The 12876-nt window shown below is 44.0% G+C and overlaps 1 protein-coding gene across 2 annotated transcripts in view; it reads left to right on the forward strand.

Annotated features, from left to right (window-relative positions):
- sbno2b (strawberry notch homolog 2b) overlaps positions 1-12359 on the forward strand; it is a 44587-nt gene extending 32228 nt beyond the window's left edge. For both annotated transcript variants that reach the window (XM_077024218.1, XM_077024219.1), the window contains 17 exons: positions 70-167; positions 608-690; positions 870-1055; positions 1328-1449; positions 1703-1834; positions 1973-2108; positions 2444-2556; positions 5027-5098; positions 5186-5294; positions 5411-5482; positions 5565-5708; positions 5802-5896; positions 6867-6959; positions 7254-7385; positions 7717-7793; positions 7962-8149; positions 8277-12359. In XM_077024218.1, the coding sequence (XP_076880333.1) occupies positions 70-167; positions 608-690; positions 870-1055; positions 1328-1449; positions 1703-1834; positions 1973-2108; positions 2444-2556; positions 5027-5098; positions 5186-5294; positions 5411-5482; positions 5565-5708; positions 5802-5896; positions 6867-6959; positions 7254-7385; positions 7717-7793; positions 7962-8149; positions 8277-9076 (2652 nt within the window). In that variant the 3' untranslated portion in view covers positions 9077-12359. The remainder of the gene's footprint in view (positions 1-69; positions 168-607; positions 691-869; positions 1056-1327; positions 1450-1702; positions 1835-1972; positions 2109-2443; positions 2557-5026; positions 5099-5185; positions 5295-5410; positions 5483-5564; positions 5709-5801; positions 5897-6866; positions 6960-7253; positions 7386-7716; positions 7794-7961; positions 8150-8276) is intronic.
- Positions 12360-12876: the final 517 nt, after the last annotated feature.

The raw sequence follows: 12876 nt of genomic DNA on the forward strand, positions 1-12876 counted from the left end.
CTGCGTCCGGGCGCCTCGCTCCAGGTTATGGAAGATGACGAGTGACACGTTTTCGTTCCTCTCTTGTAGTGCATCGTAATCGGGCTGCAGTCCACGGGAGAAGCGCGGACGCGAGAGGTGTTGGACGAAAACGACGGACACTTGGACAAATTCGTGTCTGCCGCAGAGTGAGTGCGCTGTGTGTGTGTATGTGTGTGTGTTTGCATTCATTTCTGGTTATGAATGAAACCACTTGCTGGTACTCATTTACAGTATGACTGTATGACTGACTCTTTCCGAAGTGACACCTGATGTTTCTGAATGACTGAAATTTTACCTCTGATGTTAGCAGTTGCTGCGGTTATTAAGTGTTCCATTTGCCATTTTGAGGCTGAAACATAGTCAGATAAAGTGAATCGTAGAGAAGCCAAGTATTAAGAGTCCAAAGAAGGAGTTTTATTCCTGTGTCATTACTTACTGATCTAAATAAAGGTTTAGAATCGATATAAATATGGAACTTGACTTTTAGGATAGTATAAATATTAATGTTTTAATATGAGGAATCTAAGCGTTTACATTTCTGTACCATAATGGACGGATATGTAATGGGTTTTTACTGTGTTTTCAGAGGTGTGTTCCAGTCTCTGGTCCACAAGCACTTCCCTTCAGACAAACAGCAGCGAGAGAAAAGGTCAGCTGCTAAGAGAAAACGTGAGTCTTCACCTCGCTGCCATGCCTCTGTCTGCACGCACGTATTCATAAGCGCCGTTAATTCGTGAAGTGCTACATTCCACCCGGTCATTTCAGGTCACAGAACCTCTAAAACGTCCTTAAAGCCTTCCATTTTGGGGGCGTTCATGGATGTTGTGTCATTTCTGTACCCACTGCAGGGAAGCCTCGGGCCAGGCAGAATAAGTGTCCGAAACAGGGCGCGGACGTCCGGTCCGTCACGAACATCAGCGACGTCAGCAGCACGGAGTCTGACGGAGTGGACAGCGACTCCAACTCTTCTCCCGATTCGCTCCAGGACAATGGAGATGATGTCATCTTCGTTAACCACACCCACTGCCATGCTGGTAGAGTGTTTTTGTTCACGGCGCTCTGCGGGGAATATCAGAGGTCTGCTGGTGCACGTACAATTCCGAGACATTAGTCATTTAGTCTTTTATTGATTCAGCAAAAAGGAGAGGTGTATCTACACACTCGACCCATGCTATTTAAAGGTAAAATAGCATAAAATATTTAGAATTTCATGCATCAACAGTATAGCGGTACAGTTGGTAATAAAACCAGTTGATGTCGTAATATGATGTCGTAATTGATCGTAAGTGTCTTGGTGTCTCACCAGCTCGACTGGAAGAGATGAAACAAGGTCTCTTGAACAGAATCTCTGAGCTTGGCAAAGAACTACCTCTAAACACGCTAGATGAGCTCATAGATAAATTCGGGGGTCCGGAAAAGGTGTCTGAGGTAAGGACGAGAAACAGTACAGCACTAGAGACATATATATATAATGAGATTGGAACCTTATAGCTAATATGCACTAAAACATTTATATAGTCATACATTGGTTGTAATATTACAACATATTGGTTCCACTTCTCACATTTTCTTCATATCGTGCAGGTCTATAGTAAAGTGAATTGTTAGGTCTGCTTTAATTGTGGAACTATGGTAACTTTGTTCCTCCCCTCCCCCATCGATGCGTATGTGCGTGCGGTAGATGACGGGTCGTAAGGGGAGAGTGGTGCGGAGGCCCGACGGGAGTGTGCGGTATGAATCCCGCGCCGAGCAGGGCCACACCATCGACCACATCAACATCAAGGAGAAAGACCGCTTCATGAATGGAGATAAGGTGAGAGAGAAAACGAGTTTCAAAAACATGCGTCATTTCTGGAAATCTTATCTTGGTCCAGTGAGGCAGATTCCAGTTCTCCCTCTCACACACTCCTCTTCCTCTCACACACTCCTCTTCCTCTCACACACTCCTCAGCTGGTGGCCATAATCTCCGAGGCGGCCAGTTCAGGGATCTCCCTGCAGGCGGACCGGCGGGTGAGGAACCAGCGCAGGAGGGTCCACATGACCCTGGAGTTGCCGTGGAGCGCTGACCGTGCCATCCAGCAGTTCGGTGAGTCTCCGCTTCATGTAGAACTACTCCAGTGAGTTTCATTCAAATGCTTATTATACACGCAAATAATAATTCATGCTGCAGTGCACTTTGTGGTCTCCCCATTTGCACTCAGATCGGCCCATTAAACTCACCGTGTGGCGTTTCACGTCGGTGTCTTTTCTCCAACCCTTGACCTTTCAGTAATGACCTGACAATAAGTCCACCTGCCCTGCCAAACCACAATCTTTGTATCTGGTGTAGAGTCCTCTTCCTGTAAAGGAGGACATTCTTACCACAGAACCCAGAAGTGATGACCTCTCTTTCTTCTTCTCCTCTTTGCCCTTTCCACTCAGGTCGCACACACCGCTCCAACCAGGTCACCGCACCAAAGTACATCTTCCTCATCTCTGAGCTGGCCGGAGAGAGACGTTTCGCCTCCATCGTTGCCAAGAGGCTGGAGAGTCTTGTAGGTCACGCGTCATGTTTAGTTGCAACACACTCTCACTGGCTCATCAGTGCAGTCTACGGTGTGACGCACTTAATTGGCCATAACCTGTGGAGATATAACCTGCGTTTGTTAAAACGTCTAAAAGCACAGATCTTGGTGACCTTATGTCTCACCACTTATTTATCTGAATCAAACTATGAGACTGCTTGGTGTTTTTTGGGGTGTGTTTTTTTGAGTTGTGTTTTTGGTTTTATTGGATTAGCATGTGGTCGAGGGGATTATGCTAAAATATTTAACATCGGCTGTGCCTTTGGCAGGCGATGTATGCACAGCAAATCGAGTGTTTGTTTGATGTCGAATTACCGGGTAATTTTCTCACCACTTTGTTCTGCTAAGGAGGAAATAAGATATTATTTCTCACCTCAAAGTGGGCTGGAGCTTTGTGCCGGGCCACAGTCATTCTGTCAGTCCAAACTGAAACAGGACACAACGCTAAGCAGCCCACTCGGTTTCAGTGGAGCTGAAAGTGAATCTTGCGTGGCCTTATCTAGTCTCCGCAGCACAGAGAGCCAATATGAGCTGATGTGGTCCACACAGCCTGGATTTATTCACAACAACCAAAAACAAAACAAAAAGCCACCGTCACTAAGGTTGCTGACTCCAGTTCTTTGAGATGAACATGGTCATTTGGACAGGTGACTATGTAATGCATAAGGGACCTACATAATGCATAAAGTGACTGATGTAATGCATAAGTGACTGAAGTAATGCATAAGTGACTGATGTTATACATAAGTGACATATGTGTTACATAAGTGACTGATGTAATACAGAAGTGACATAGGTGTTACGTAAGTGACTGATGTAATACATAAGTGACATATGTGTTACATAAGTGACTGATGTAATACATAAGTGACATATGTGATACATAAGTGACTGATGTAATGCAGAAGTGACATATGTGTTACATAAGTGACTGATGTAATGCATAAGGGACCTACATAATGCATAAAGTGACTGATGTAATGCATAAGTGACTGAAGTAATGCATAAGTGACTGATGTAATGCATAAGTGACTGAAGTAATGCATAAGTGACTGATGTAATGTAGAAGTGACATATGTGATACATAAGTGACTGATGTAATGCAGAAGTGACATATGTGATACATAAGTGACTGATGTAATTCAGAAGTGACATATGTGTTACATAAGTGACTGATGTAATTCAGAAGTGACATATGTGTTACATAAGTGACTGATGTAATGCAGAAGTGATATATGTGTTACATAAGTGACTGATGTAATACATAAGTGACATGTGTTACATAAGTGACTGATGTAATGCAGAAGTGACATGTGATACATAAGTGACTGATGTAATTCAGAAGTGACATATGTTATAGATAAGTGACATATGTGTTACATAAGTGACTGATGTAATACAGAAGTGACATATGTGTTACATAAGTGACATATGTGTTACATAAGTGACTGATGTAATGCAGAAGTGACATATGTGATACATAAGTAATTGATGTAATGCAGAAGTGACATATGTGTTACATAAGTGACTGATGTAATTCAGAAGTGACATATGTTATACATAAGTGATTGATGTAATACATAAGTGACATATGTTATACATAAGTGACATATGTGTTACATAAGTGACTGATGTAATACAGAAGTGACTGATGTAATACATAAGTGACATATGTGATACATAAATGACTGATGTAATTCAGAAGTGACATATGTGTTACATAAGTGACTGATGTAATGCAGAAGTGACATATGTGATACATAAGTGACTGATGTAATTCAGAAGTGACATATGTTATACATAAGTGACATATGTGTTACATAAGTGACTGATGTAATACAGAAGTGGCATATGTGTTACATAAGTGACTGATGTAATGCAGAAGTGACATATGTGATACATAAGTGACTGATGTAATTCAGAAGTGACATATGTTATACATAAGTGACATATGTGTTACATAAGTGACTGATGTAATACAGAAGTGACATATGTGATACAGAAGTGACTGATGTAATACATAAGTGACATATGTGTTACATAAGTGACTGATGTTATACATAAGTGACATATGTGTTACATAAGTGACTGATGTAATACAGAAGTGACATATGTGATACAGAAGTGACTGATGTAATACATAAGTGACATATGTGTTACATAAGTGACTGATGTAATACATAAGTGACATATGTGTTACATAAGTGACTGATGTAATACATAAGTGACATATGTGTTACATAAGTGACATATGTGATACATAAGTGACATATGTGTTACATAAGTGACTGATGTAATACAGAAGTAACTGATGTAATGTATAAGTGACCTATTTAATATATATATATATATATATATATATATATATATATATATATATATATATATATATATATATATATATATATAATATAGTTTTCTCTTCTGTGTCTTCCTGCAGGGAGCTCTGACCCATGGGGACAGAAGAGCTACGGAGTCTAGAGACTTGAGCAAGTACAACTTTGAGAATAAAGTGAGTTGTCCTCTGATGTGGGACAGTGGGTGTTGGGTATGACACAAGGGCATCACTCCTGAGCTGCCTGTGCTTTCACCCCCCCAGTATGGTACCAAGGCACTGGACAAGATCATCAAGGCCATCCTCGGACACATCGAGAGCAAAGTCCCCCCTCCCAAGGACTATCCTGGTGGGGATGCCATGTTCTTCAGAGGTAAGACCAATGGTGGAGGTGGGGCGTGTAGGTAAATCATCACCAACCTTTTTCCTGAGATCCTGATACGTTGGTTTCATACACATCCAAACCGCTGTGTTTTTCCTGCGTGTTAGACATGAAGCAAGGCATGATGGATGTTGGCATCTTGTGCAAGGAGCCTCGCTCTGGCCTCAGCCCTGAGAAAGGTATTAACGACTCTCTTCCCTTAAGAATGGGCCTGTGCTCTACACACCTGCGCTTAACCTTCCTGACGTCCCACTTTGACAGACTGCACTATCACCAAGTTCCTCAATCGTATCCTGGGCCTTGAGGTGCACAAGCAGAACTCTCTCTTCCAGTACTTCACCGACAACTTCGACTACCTAATCGAAAAGGACAAGAAAGAAGGAAAATATGACATGGGCATCTTGGGTAAGGAGACCCTGCGTCCACTCTGTGTCCAGTTTGTCCCACGGTCTTTAGGAGCTGTTGGGTTGACCCTGTCCTCTGACTGTCCTCTCACAGACCTGGCTCCAGGGAACGATGAGATCTACAATGAGACTCAGGAGATATTTTTGACACCTGGCAACCCTCAAGAAGGCCACGTTGTTCTTCACAAGGTTAGTTTCGATTTTGGAGTAGAATTCATGCTGTGAGCATATAGCTCAGTTGTGAATGAGTTCTGAACCGCGCGATTCACTTGTGAGGGGAGAATAATCGCAGGCATTTGAATGACTTCTTTTTAATCACTCTGTGAGCGTTTGTGTGCAGTCACTTGGTCCTGGCTTACCCGCCTTCTTTCTGGTTGATTTCATGTGTCGTAAGTCGAACATGGACAAGCCAAATCGACTCATTCCAATAGGACACATTTTTATTGCATGATTTGGAAATAAAATTCTACTATTTCCAAACAGAAGAGAGTGCAGGGTGAATATCACAGAGCCACAGAGTTGGAGGCTGGTATGGATTCCAGGAAGTGCACAAAATCGTAAATGTGTAATTTACAGCTTGAAGCAAGTTTGTCAGGAAATTCAAGTTCAGGAAACTAAATTAGTTGACTCCACGAGCAACAGTTGGCCGTGATCTTTTTAGTCAGGTTCCTTGAAGTTTATGCGGGATCAGGTTCACATGGTAAACATCTGAAAACTTTCAGTGTTCGTGAACTGACATTTAATCCATAGCTGTTTGAGACGTTACACAATAATGTACAAGCCTGACAATTATTTAGGAGTCACGAAACATCTGATGACTAACAAAGCTACAAAACATCGGATAATTATTACCGGCTTCACCCTTTACTAGCAGAGCGTTTAGATTTATGGCAGGGACAAAGACCAGTTTATCAGCGGCTGCCTGGACTCCGATCTGCTGGCAGTTCCTCCTCTGTGGTCTGGACTCCGAATAAAGCAATCGTTGTGAAGCACACAAGAGTCTACATGTCTGCAGTGCACTCTGCTGGTCCTGGATCAGCCAACTGACTTAATTTCCCAGCCTGTATTATAGTAGGATTCTGCAAAGCTGCTTTCAGATCAGAGGGAAGTTTCTGTGTTGCTCTAACGTTGTGTCTAACTTCGACTTTGTTCTTTTTAGATCAGCGTGGACAGAGGAATGCCTTGGGAGGAGGCCGTGAAGAAGGCTGAAACGCTCAGTGATCCAGATGAAGGCTTCTATCTGTCCCACAAGGTCGGCCCGAAGGCGCCTAGGGCCGTCCCACGGTCCCTCATTTGCAAAATGGAAATAATGTTTACATAGTCCTGGCGGGTTCATTCTTAAATCATTCAGGGCTAATAAGTGTAAAAGCCAAGTTCTTGATCACAATGAGCTCATATGTCGTCCCTTGTTTCTGGTTAGGTGGTTTGTTTTTTTGTTTTTGTTTTGTTTTGGGGTTGTTGTTTTTACCACAGAGAGGCTACATGAGACATTCGCACGGCTGCCACACTCATAGCCCGAATGTTTTACTGTCCGTCTTCCCCACAGATGAGAGGGAGTCACCCGTGCGTACTGCTCGCCGAGCAAGGCCGTGGTCACAACCTGGTGGTCTACAAGCCCAACGTCGGCAAGCAGAAGCAGCCCGAGAACCTGGAGCAGATCCAGAAGAAGTACCGTAAGGTGAGCCGCACTCTTCCGACCCCACCGAGACCTCCGCGCTTCCACTGGGCTCGGACCAGAGCGTTCATGCTAGACGTTCGGTCTGAGACGCCTCCGGCAGGGTGGTCTTCTGCGCTCTGAATGAAAGGTCTTGCGCACGCAGCCCGTTTCGTTCGAGAGCGTGGGTTTAATTTTTGACCAACGGTATTATAACATAACTTTGGAGCCGTTCTCTGAATCTTCACAAAGCATTTCCGGGTTTTTACTTTTCTTTCTGAGGCGATTTAAGGGATGTGGAGGTTGGATTATGTAACGCTGCACTATAAAAACGTTTCTCCTGTAACAAACTCAGGTGGGTGCGGAGGAAGCGGAAGAGAGTTGGGAAAGTCAGTTCAAATTCTCATTCAGCAAATGTAGCCACGCCAACTGGTGAGTGTGAAAGTCTTAATCTACCTCACCACCACACACCCCTTACCCTGCCTGTGAGTGAGCTCTCAACCTGTGTGTGTGTGTGTGTGTGTGTGTGTGTGTGTGTGTGTGTGTGTGTGTGTGTGTGTGTGTGTGTGTGTGTGTGTGTGTGTGTGTGTGTGTGTGAAGGAACGGGCGATGTAAGAAGGTGGAGGAGGGGCAGGAGTGCTTACAGGGCATGCGTGTGCGGCAGTACCACGTGCTGTGCGGCGCGCTGCTGTCCGTGTGGAAGCGTGTGGCCGACGTGGTGGCCGACGTCACCAGCTCCAGCATTCTGCAGATCGTACGCCTCAAGACCCGAGAACACAAGCAAGTCGGTGAGTGTCGGCCCACGCTTGCGTTCGGTTTTCGGCTCGGGAATCTGCCTTTCACTCGTTCGTCTCCCCTCTCCCCGTCTCAATATCTTCTCTCTCTGTCTCTCATCCTTCCTTCTCCTCCGCTCAGGCATAAAGATCCCAGAGAACTGTGTGGCTGCGGTTCGAGAGGAGCTGGACCGGATGGATAAGGATGTGAAGAAGCGTCGGGAGAAGGAACTGGAGACCCAGAAGCAGCGTCTGGCCGAGCAGCACCAGCGGATGTTCGAGTGTCGCCGGGACTTTGAACTTTACTCCCATCCGCCTCAGCTTCCCGGCCCTTACAGCAGACCTCCCTTCTCCCCGTTGCCCTCTGTGGCCTCCTTGCTGTCCCTGTCCTCCGTGCTGAACCCCTCCGTGCTGAACCCCTCCGTGCACGGCACGTCCCCGGTTTCTGCAGACGGCGCGCCGGGCTCCCTGCGGCTGGACGGCCTCTCCGCTCTGCCCCCCACCGTGGAGGACTTCAGCTTGGAGCCTTTCTGCCAGGGTCTTCCAGCGGAGCAGGACGCCCCCGCGGTTCTTGCCGACCCCAGGCAACAGGACCTCATCGACTTCATCAACTCCCTGTCGGCAACGCAGACCTCCCTCGCCCCTCCCCCGTCCTCGTCGGACGCCTCGTCCGCGCTCACGCCCGCCTCGACTGGCTTCTTCGCCTCCTCCGTCCCCCCCTCCTCCTCCTCCTCCTCCCTTTTCTCGCCTTCCCTCACGCCGTCCTCGTCCTCGTCCTCGCTGTCGCTCTTCTCTTCCCTCTCGCCATCGGACCAGAACTCGCTCTCTCTGCCCGGCAGCGGAGATGCAGCCATTAACGCCAAAGAGGTGCTGAGTAACATGCTCATGGGGGTCTCCTCAGACTCACGTCAGTCCGTCATCCACTTCAGACCCCCTGAGTGAGTCCCAGGTCCTCCCACCCTGGGGCTTCCTGTCCTGGGGCTGTCGGGTCAGGGCTGCCGGGTCAGGGCTGTCGGGTCAGGGCTGCCGGTTCAGGGCTGCTGCCCCTTTCAGGCACGCAACGCTATGCAGAGCATCCCATGAGAAGTGCTTACCACAAGTCCCAACTCAGATCTGTCCAAGTTCACTGAGATTAGATATTTAAATGTTTCTGAAGCCATCTGCTTGCCCCTCAAACCACCCCCCCCCCAAAAAAAAAAAGACTAAGCAAAAGGAAAAGTAAAAAAAAAACACAAATAAAACCTTCGAAATGCAGCATTCAGTCCAATATTATGTTGACATCTGTTAAGTTATATCGCCCTCTTGTGGCGCATCAGTGGAACGCTTAGTAGTAGTAACAGTATAGAGAACCTTACTGTCATTACACAAGTACAAGGTAACAAATTTACGTTCCTCTGGCGCCTCGGTGTAAAACACGGCGAACCCAGAGCGGCCGCAGAATCTAAACGCACCACCATTCACATCCTTTGTCCAAATCCGTGTGTGATGCTAAACCCAAAACTGCAAAAGTAGTAACAGACCACAGCCTGTACCTGTGTGCTGCATATAGGGTTGCCACCTGTCCCGGTTTTCCCGGGCTGTCCCGGTTTGTCCCGGTTTTCCTTCTTTTTAATAGTCCCTCTCCCCCCCCCATCAACAATTTACGTTCGCGTATGACAGTGTCCTTGTTTTTTGTCAGACCCAGGTGGCAACCCTAGCTGCATATATGTGTCCCAACTTCCTCTCATAAACGTCTCCTCTCGTTCTGAAGAGCAAAATTACAAACTACTGTTTAAGCAGTGCCTTTGAGAAATACTAGAGAATGTCATATATATATGTGTATACAGAGCGTTAGCATTTTATTTATTGTTTTTATTTATCTAGGCTCATACTCCAATGGAGTGTGGATCATAGGGCAGTGGTCCACTTTTCCACTTTAACAACCTGAGCGGTCCACTTTAGGTTCTTTGGACGTGCTTATAACTTCTTTACACAACGACAGAAACTCCTTTGTTGTCCTTATGCTTCTAAAGAATTAGCACAATGGTGACCTAAAATGGCTGATAAAACCAAACGTTTAGCTTTCGATTGTCTTAAAATATGGTTCCTGTGCTTCATTATTATACGCTCTCAGGAAAAAAAATAGTTATTCTTAACCCTTTTATGAAAAGTCTGTCAGGGCAGTTACAATGCACTGTGTGTGAGTTCATATCAGGTATTATAATAATACCTAATTACAAGGAACCGTTGGTGAATCATACCCATGACTGAAAGACTTGACCATTGGAGGTAATATTGTAGTGTAGAAATGTTTATCTTGGTGGGGTAAAGGGGAACACACAGTCTAAGTGATATTTATATTTATACTGAATTCGTTTTCTTCATAATTTATGTTAAAGGACGTTTTTTTTCTCTGTTGTCCAGATATAAAAACTATAAAATAAAGAACAATAAATTGCTGATCAAACAAACAAATAAAACTAGCGATTTTGGCAACATACTGCACTGTTCTGTTCTGCTGAAAGAACTTAAGTTATTGTTTAATTTACTTGTCTCCAGAAAATTTGTGCTTGATTGAAGGGCCAGTCAGTTGGATTTCTAAAATAAGTTAATGGATCTGCATCTAGCTGAGCGTTTGCAGAACGTTCTTATCCCGTCTTGCCGAAGCTGTAATTTGGCCTATGGGGTCTGATGGGGGAATTGAACCCCATGTTAATGGTAGCATACTTACCCACTACTATATTGTTATACAGTCAGTTTCATTTAGAAACTCGAAAACAGTTAAAAATGGAGTGATTGTTCGCTGAACAACTGAACAGACACTCAGTCTCAGGAAGAACGTGTTTTGTGCCCTGCTGATACATGCCTAATACTGGTGCATGCTCTCCCTCTGACTTGCCTGCTATGTCCTGTAAAATAACGGGTTTATGTTGCCCGGCTGGTGAATTGACATGAATTTGACAGCCGTCCCATCTTAAGCTTTAGTATGCTGGTCTAAGGGCACAGATCACACATTTATTTCACAGAAATAACACTGTTCTTGGCCTTTTTCTCCTTTGCTGTATAAAATCATATGGTTAAATGTAAGGCTGACCAATTATGTCCAGACTGGATACATGTGCAATTACTTACTACAAGGCTTTGTTGTCAGCAGAGGACGATATTTGTTTCTTCTCTAGACGTCTTCCAACTTAGCACAGACGCATGCCATTCTGTTCTGACCCTTGCCTACATTGATGTAATCTCATCCTTAGTACAGTTTGTTCATCTCTCTCGTCAACTTGGTTTTCCGTCTATTGTCTCATGGCAGATGAAGAATTATTACCCCCCACCAAGTTAGGATGTTTTGACAGACTAAGGACATGTACAGTAATCTCAACCTCTGTGATCATCTTAAAAACATGAACATCCTTAAAAATACATACTTAAAAAAATTATGTTCAAATTATTGGGTGCAATAGACAATTCAGTGTGCTGTTCCTGGATTTGTGATTACCTCTGACCTTACTAACAGCGCGGTAAATGTAAATGTAAGATGTAAATGTTGTAAAAGTTGAGTTGAGTTGAGATTTTAGTTGGGACTTTCTAATTGTTCAGAAGCTTTGTTGTATCTGAAAACTGGCATGCAGGCTACAGTACTTCCTGATTGGGGCCTGTAGCGTAAGATGAAGTCTGAATCAGTTTTATGCACTCTAATGACTTTCCTTATACAGTAGCGATCACTCTTCAGCGCTCTACGGTAATCTACAATACATCCAATGAATATCTCTTAGTCATTTGTGTATAATTTGCACTAAAGATATAAGTGAGTTGCTGTATGATGGAGAGCTATAATGTAGCTGTCTTGTCCCTTTAAACAGTGCACGTTGTATGTGTTTAGCGTCTTTTGTTGTTTTTAAACAGTGCACGTTGTATGTGTTTAGCGTCTTTTGTTGTTTTTAAACAGTGCACGTTGTATGTGTTTAGCGTCTTTTGTTGTTTTCAGTATCGAGTAATTTATTGCTAACGCATAAAGACAAAAACATGCTACTGAAATTATGCATCAGTTTGTGTACTTTTTTGTTTGTTTTGTATAACTGTGGGGTCTTTTTTTATTCTGGGGTTTGCTTTGCTCTGTGTATTTATAAATTAGATTGAAATGTACATACTGTAAAAACAAACTGTGCCTTCCAAATATTTCTTAAAGATTTTTTTATGTGTAACAGAAAGAAAATACAGCAAATAAAAATAATAATGTTCAGATTTTTTCAGATTTCTGGACTGATTATAAGTTTTATAAACACTTTTAATAAACTACGAATATATACAAGCGCCCATGCATGCACACATTGCATACACATGATTTTAGGTGACCAACAACCGAATTGGCCTAACTGAGAAACATGCAAATTATGGTGGGTATACGGAGATGTCATGGGGAAAAACAGGAGTATATTTGTCTACTCACGTACTGCGAAACCAAACCACCCAATTACATGCTGCGTCTGACCAGACTCCACCCCCTCACCAGCCACGCCCTCACCTGCAAACTATTGATTCTTATATGAGTGTATTCAGTGTCTATACAGAATATATACAGACCTGTGGGTTAGGTGTGTACAACAAGCTTGTGCTTATTTAGGTAAGATTTGCACGTCTCTGCACATCTTTGTAATGGCTTGAGGGCTCGATAGTTATTTGGTGAGTGTAATCAGCTGGTGTTTGATCATAGCATGAACAGAAACAACAGGTAAACCAGGACACCAGACAGCGTTCAGACTTTT

Source organism: Brachyhypopomus gauderio, chromosome 12, assembly GCF_052324685.1.
Source record: "Brachyhypopomus gauderio isolate BG-103 chromosome 12, BGAUD_0.2, whole genome shotgun sequence".
Taxonomy (NCBI): Eukaryota; Metazoa; Chordata; class Actinopteri; order Gymnotiformes; family Hypopomidae; genus Brachyhypopomus; species Brachyhypopomus gauderio.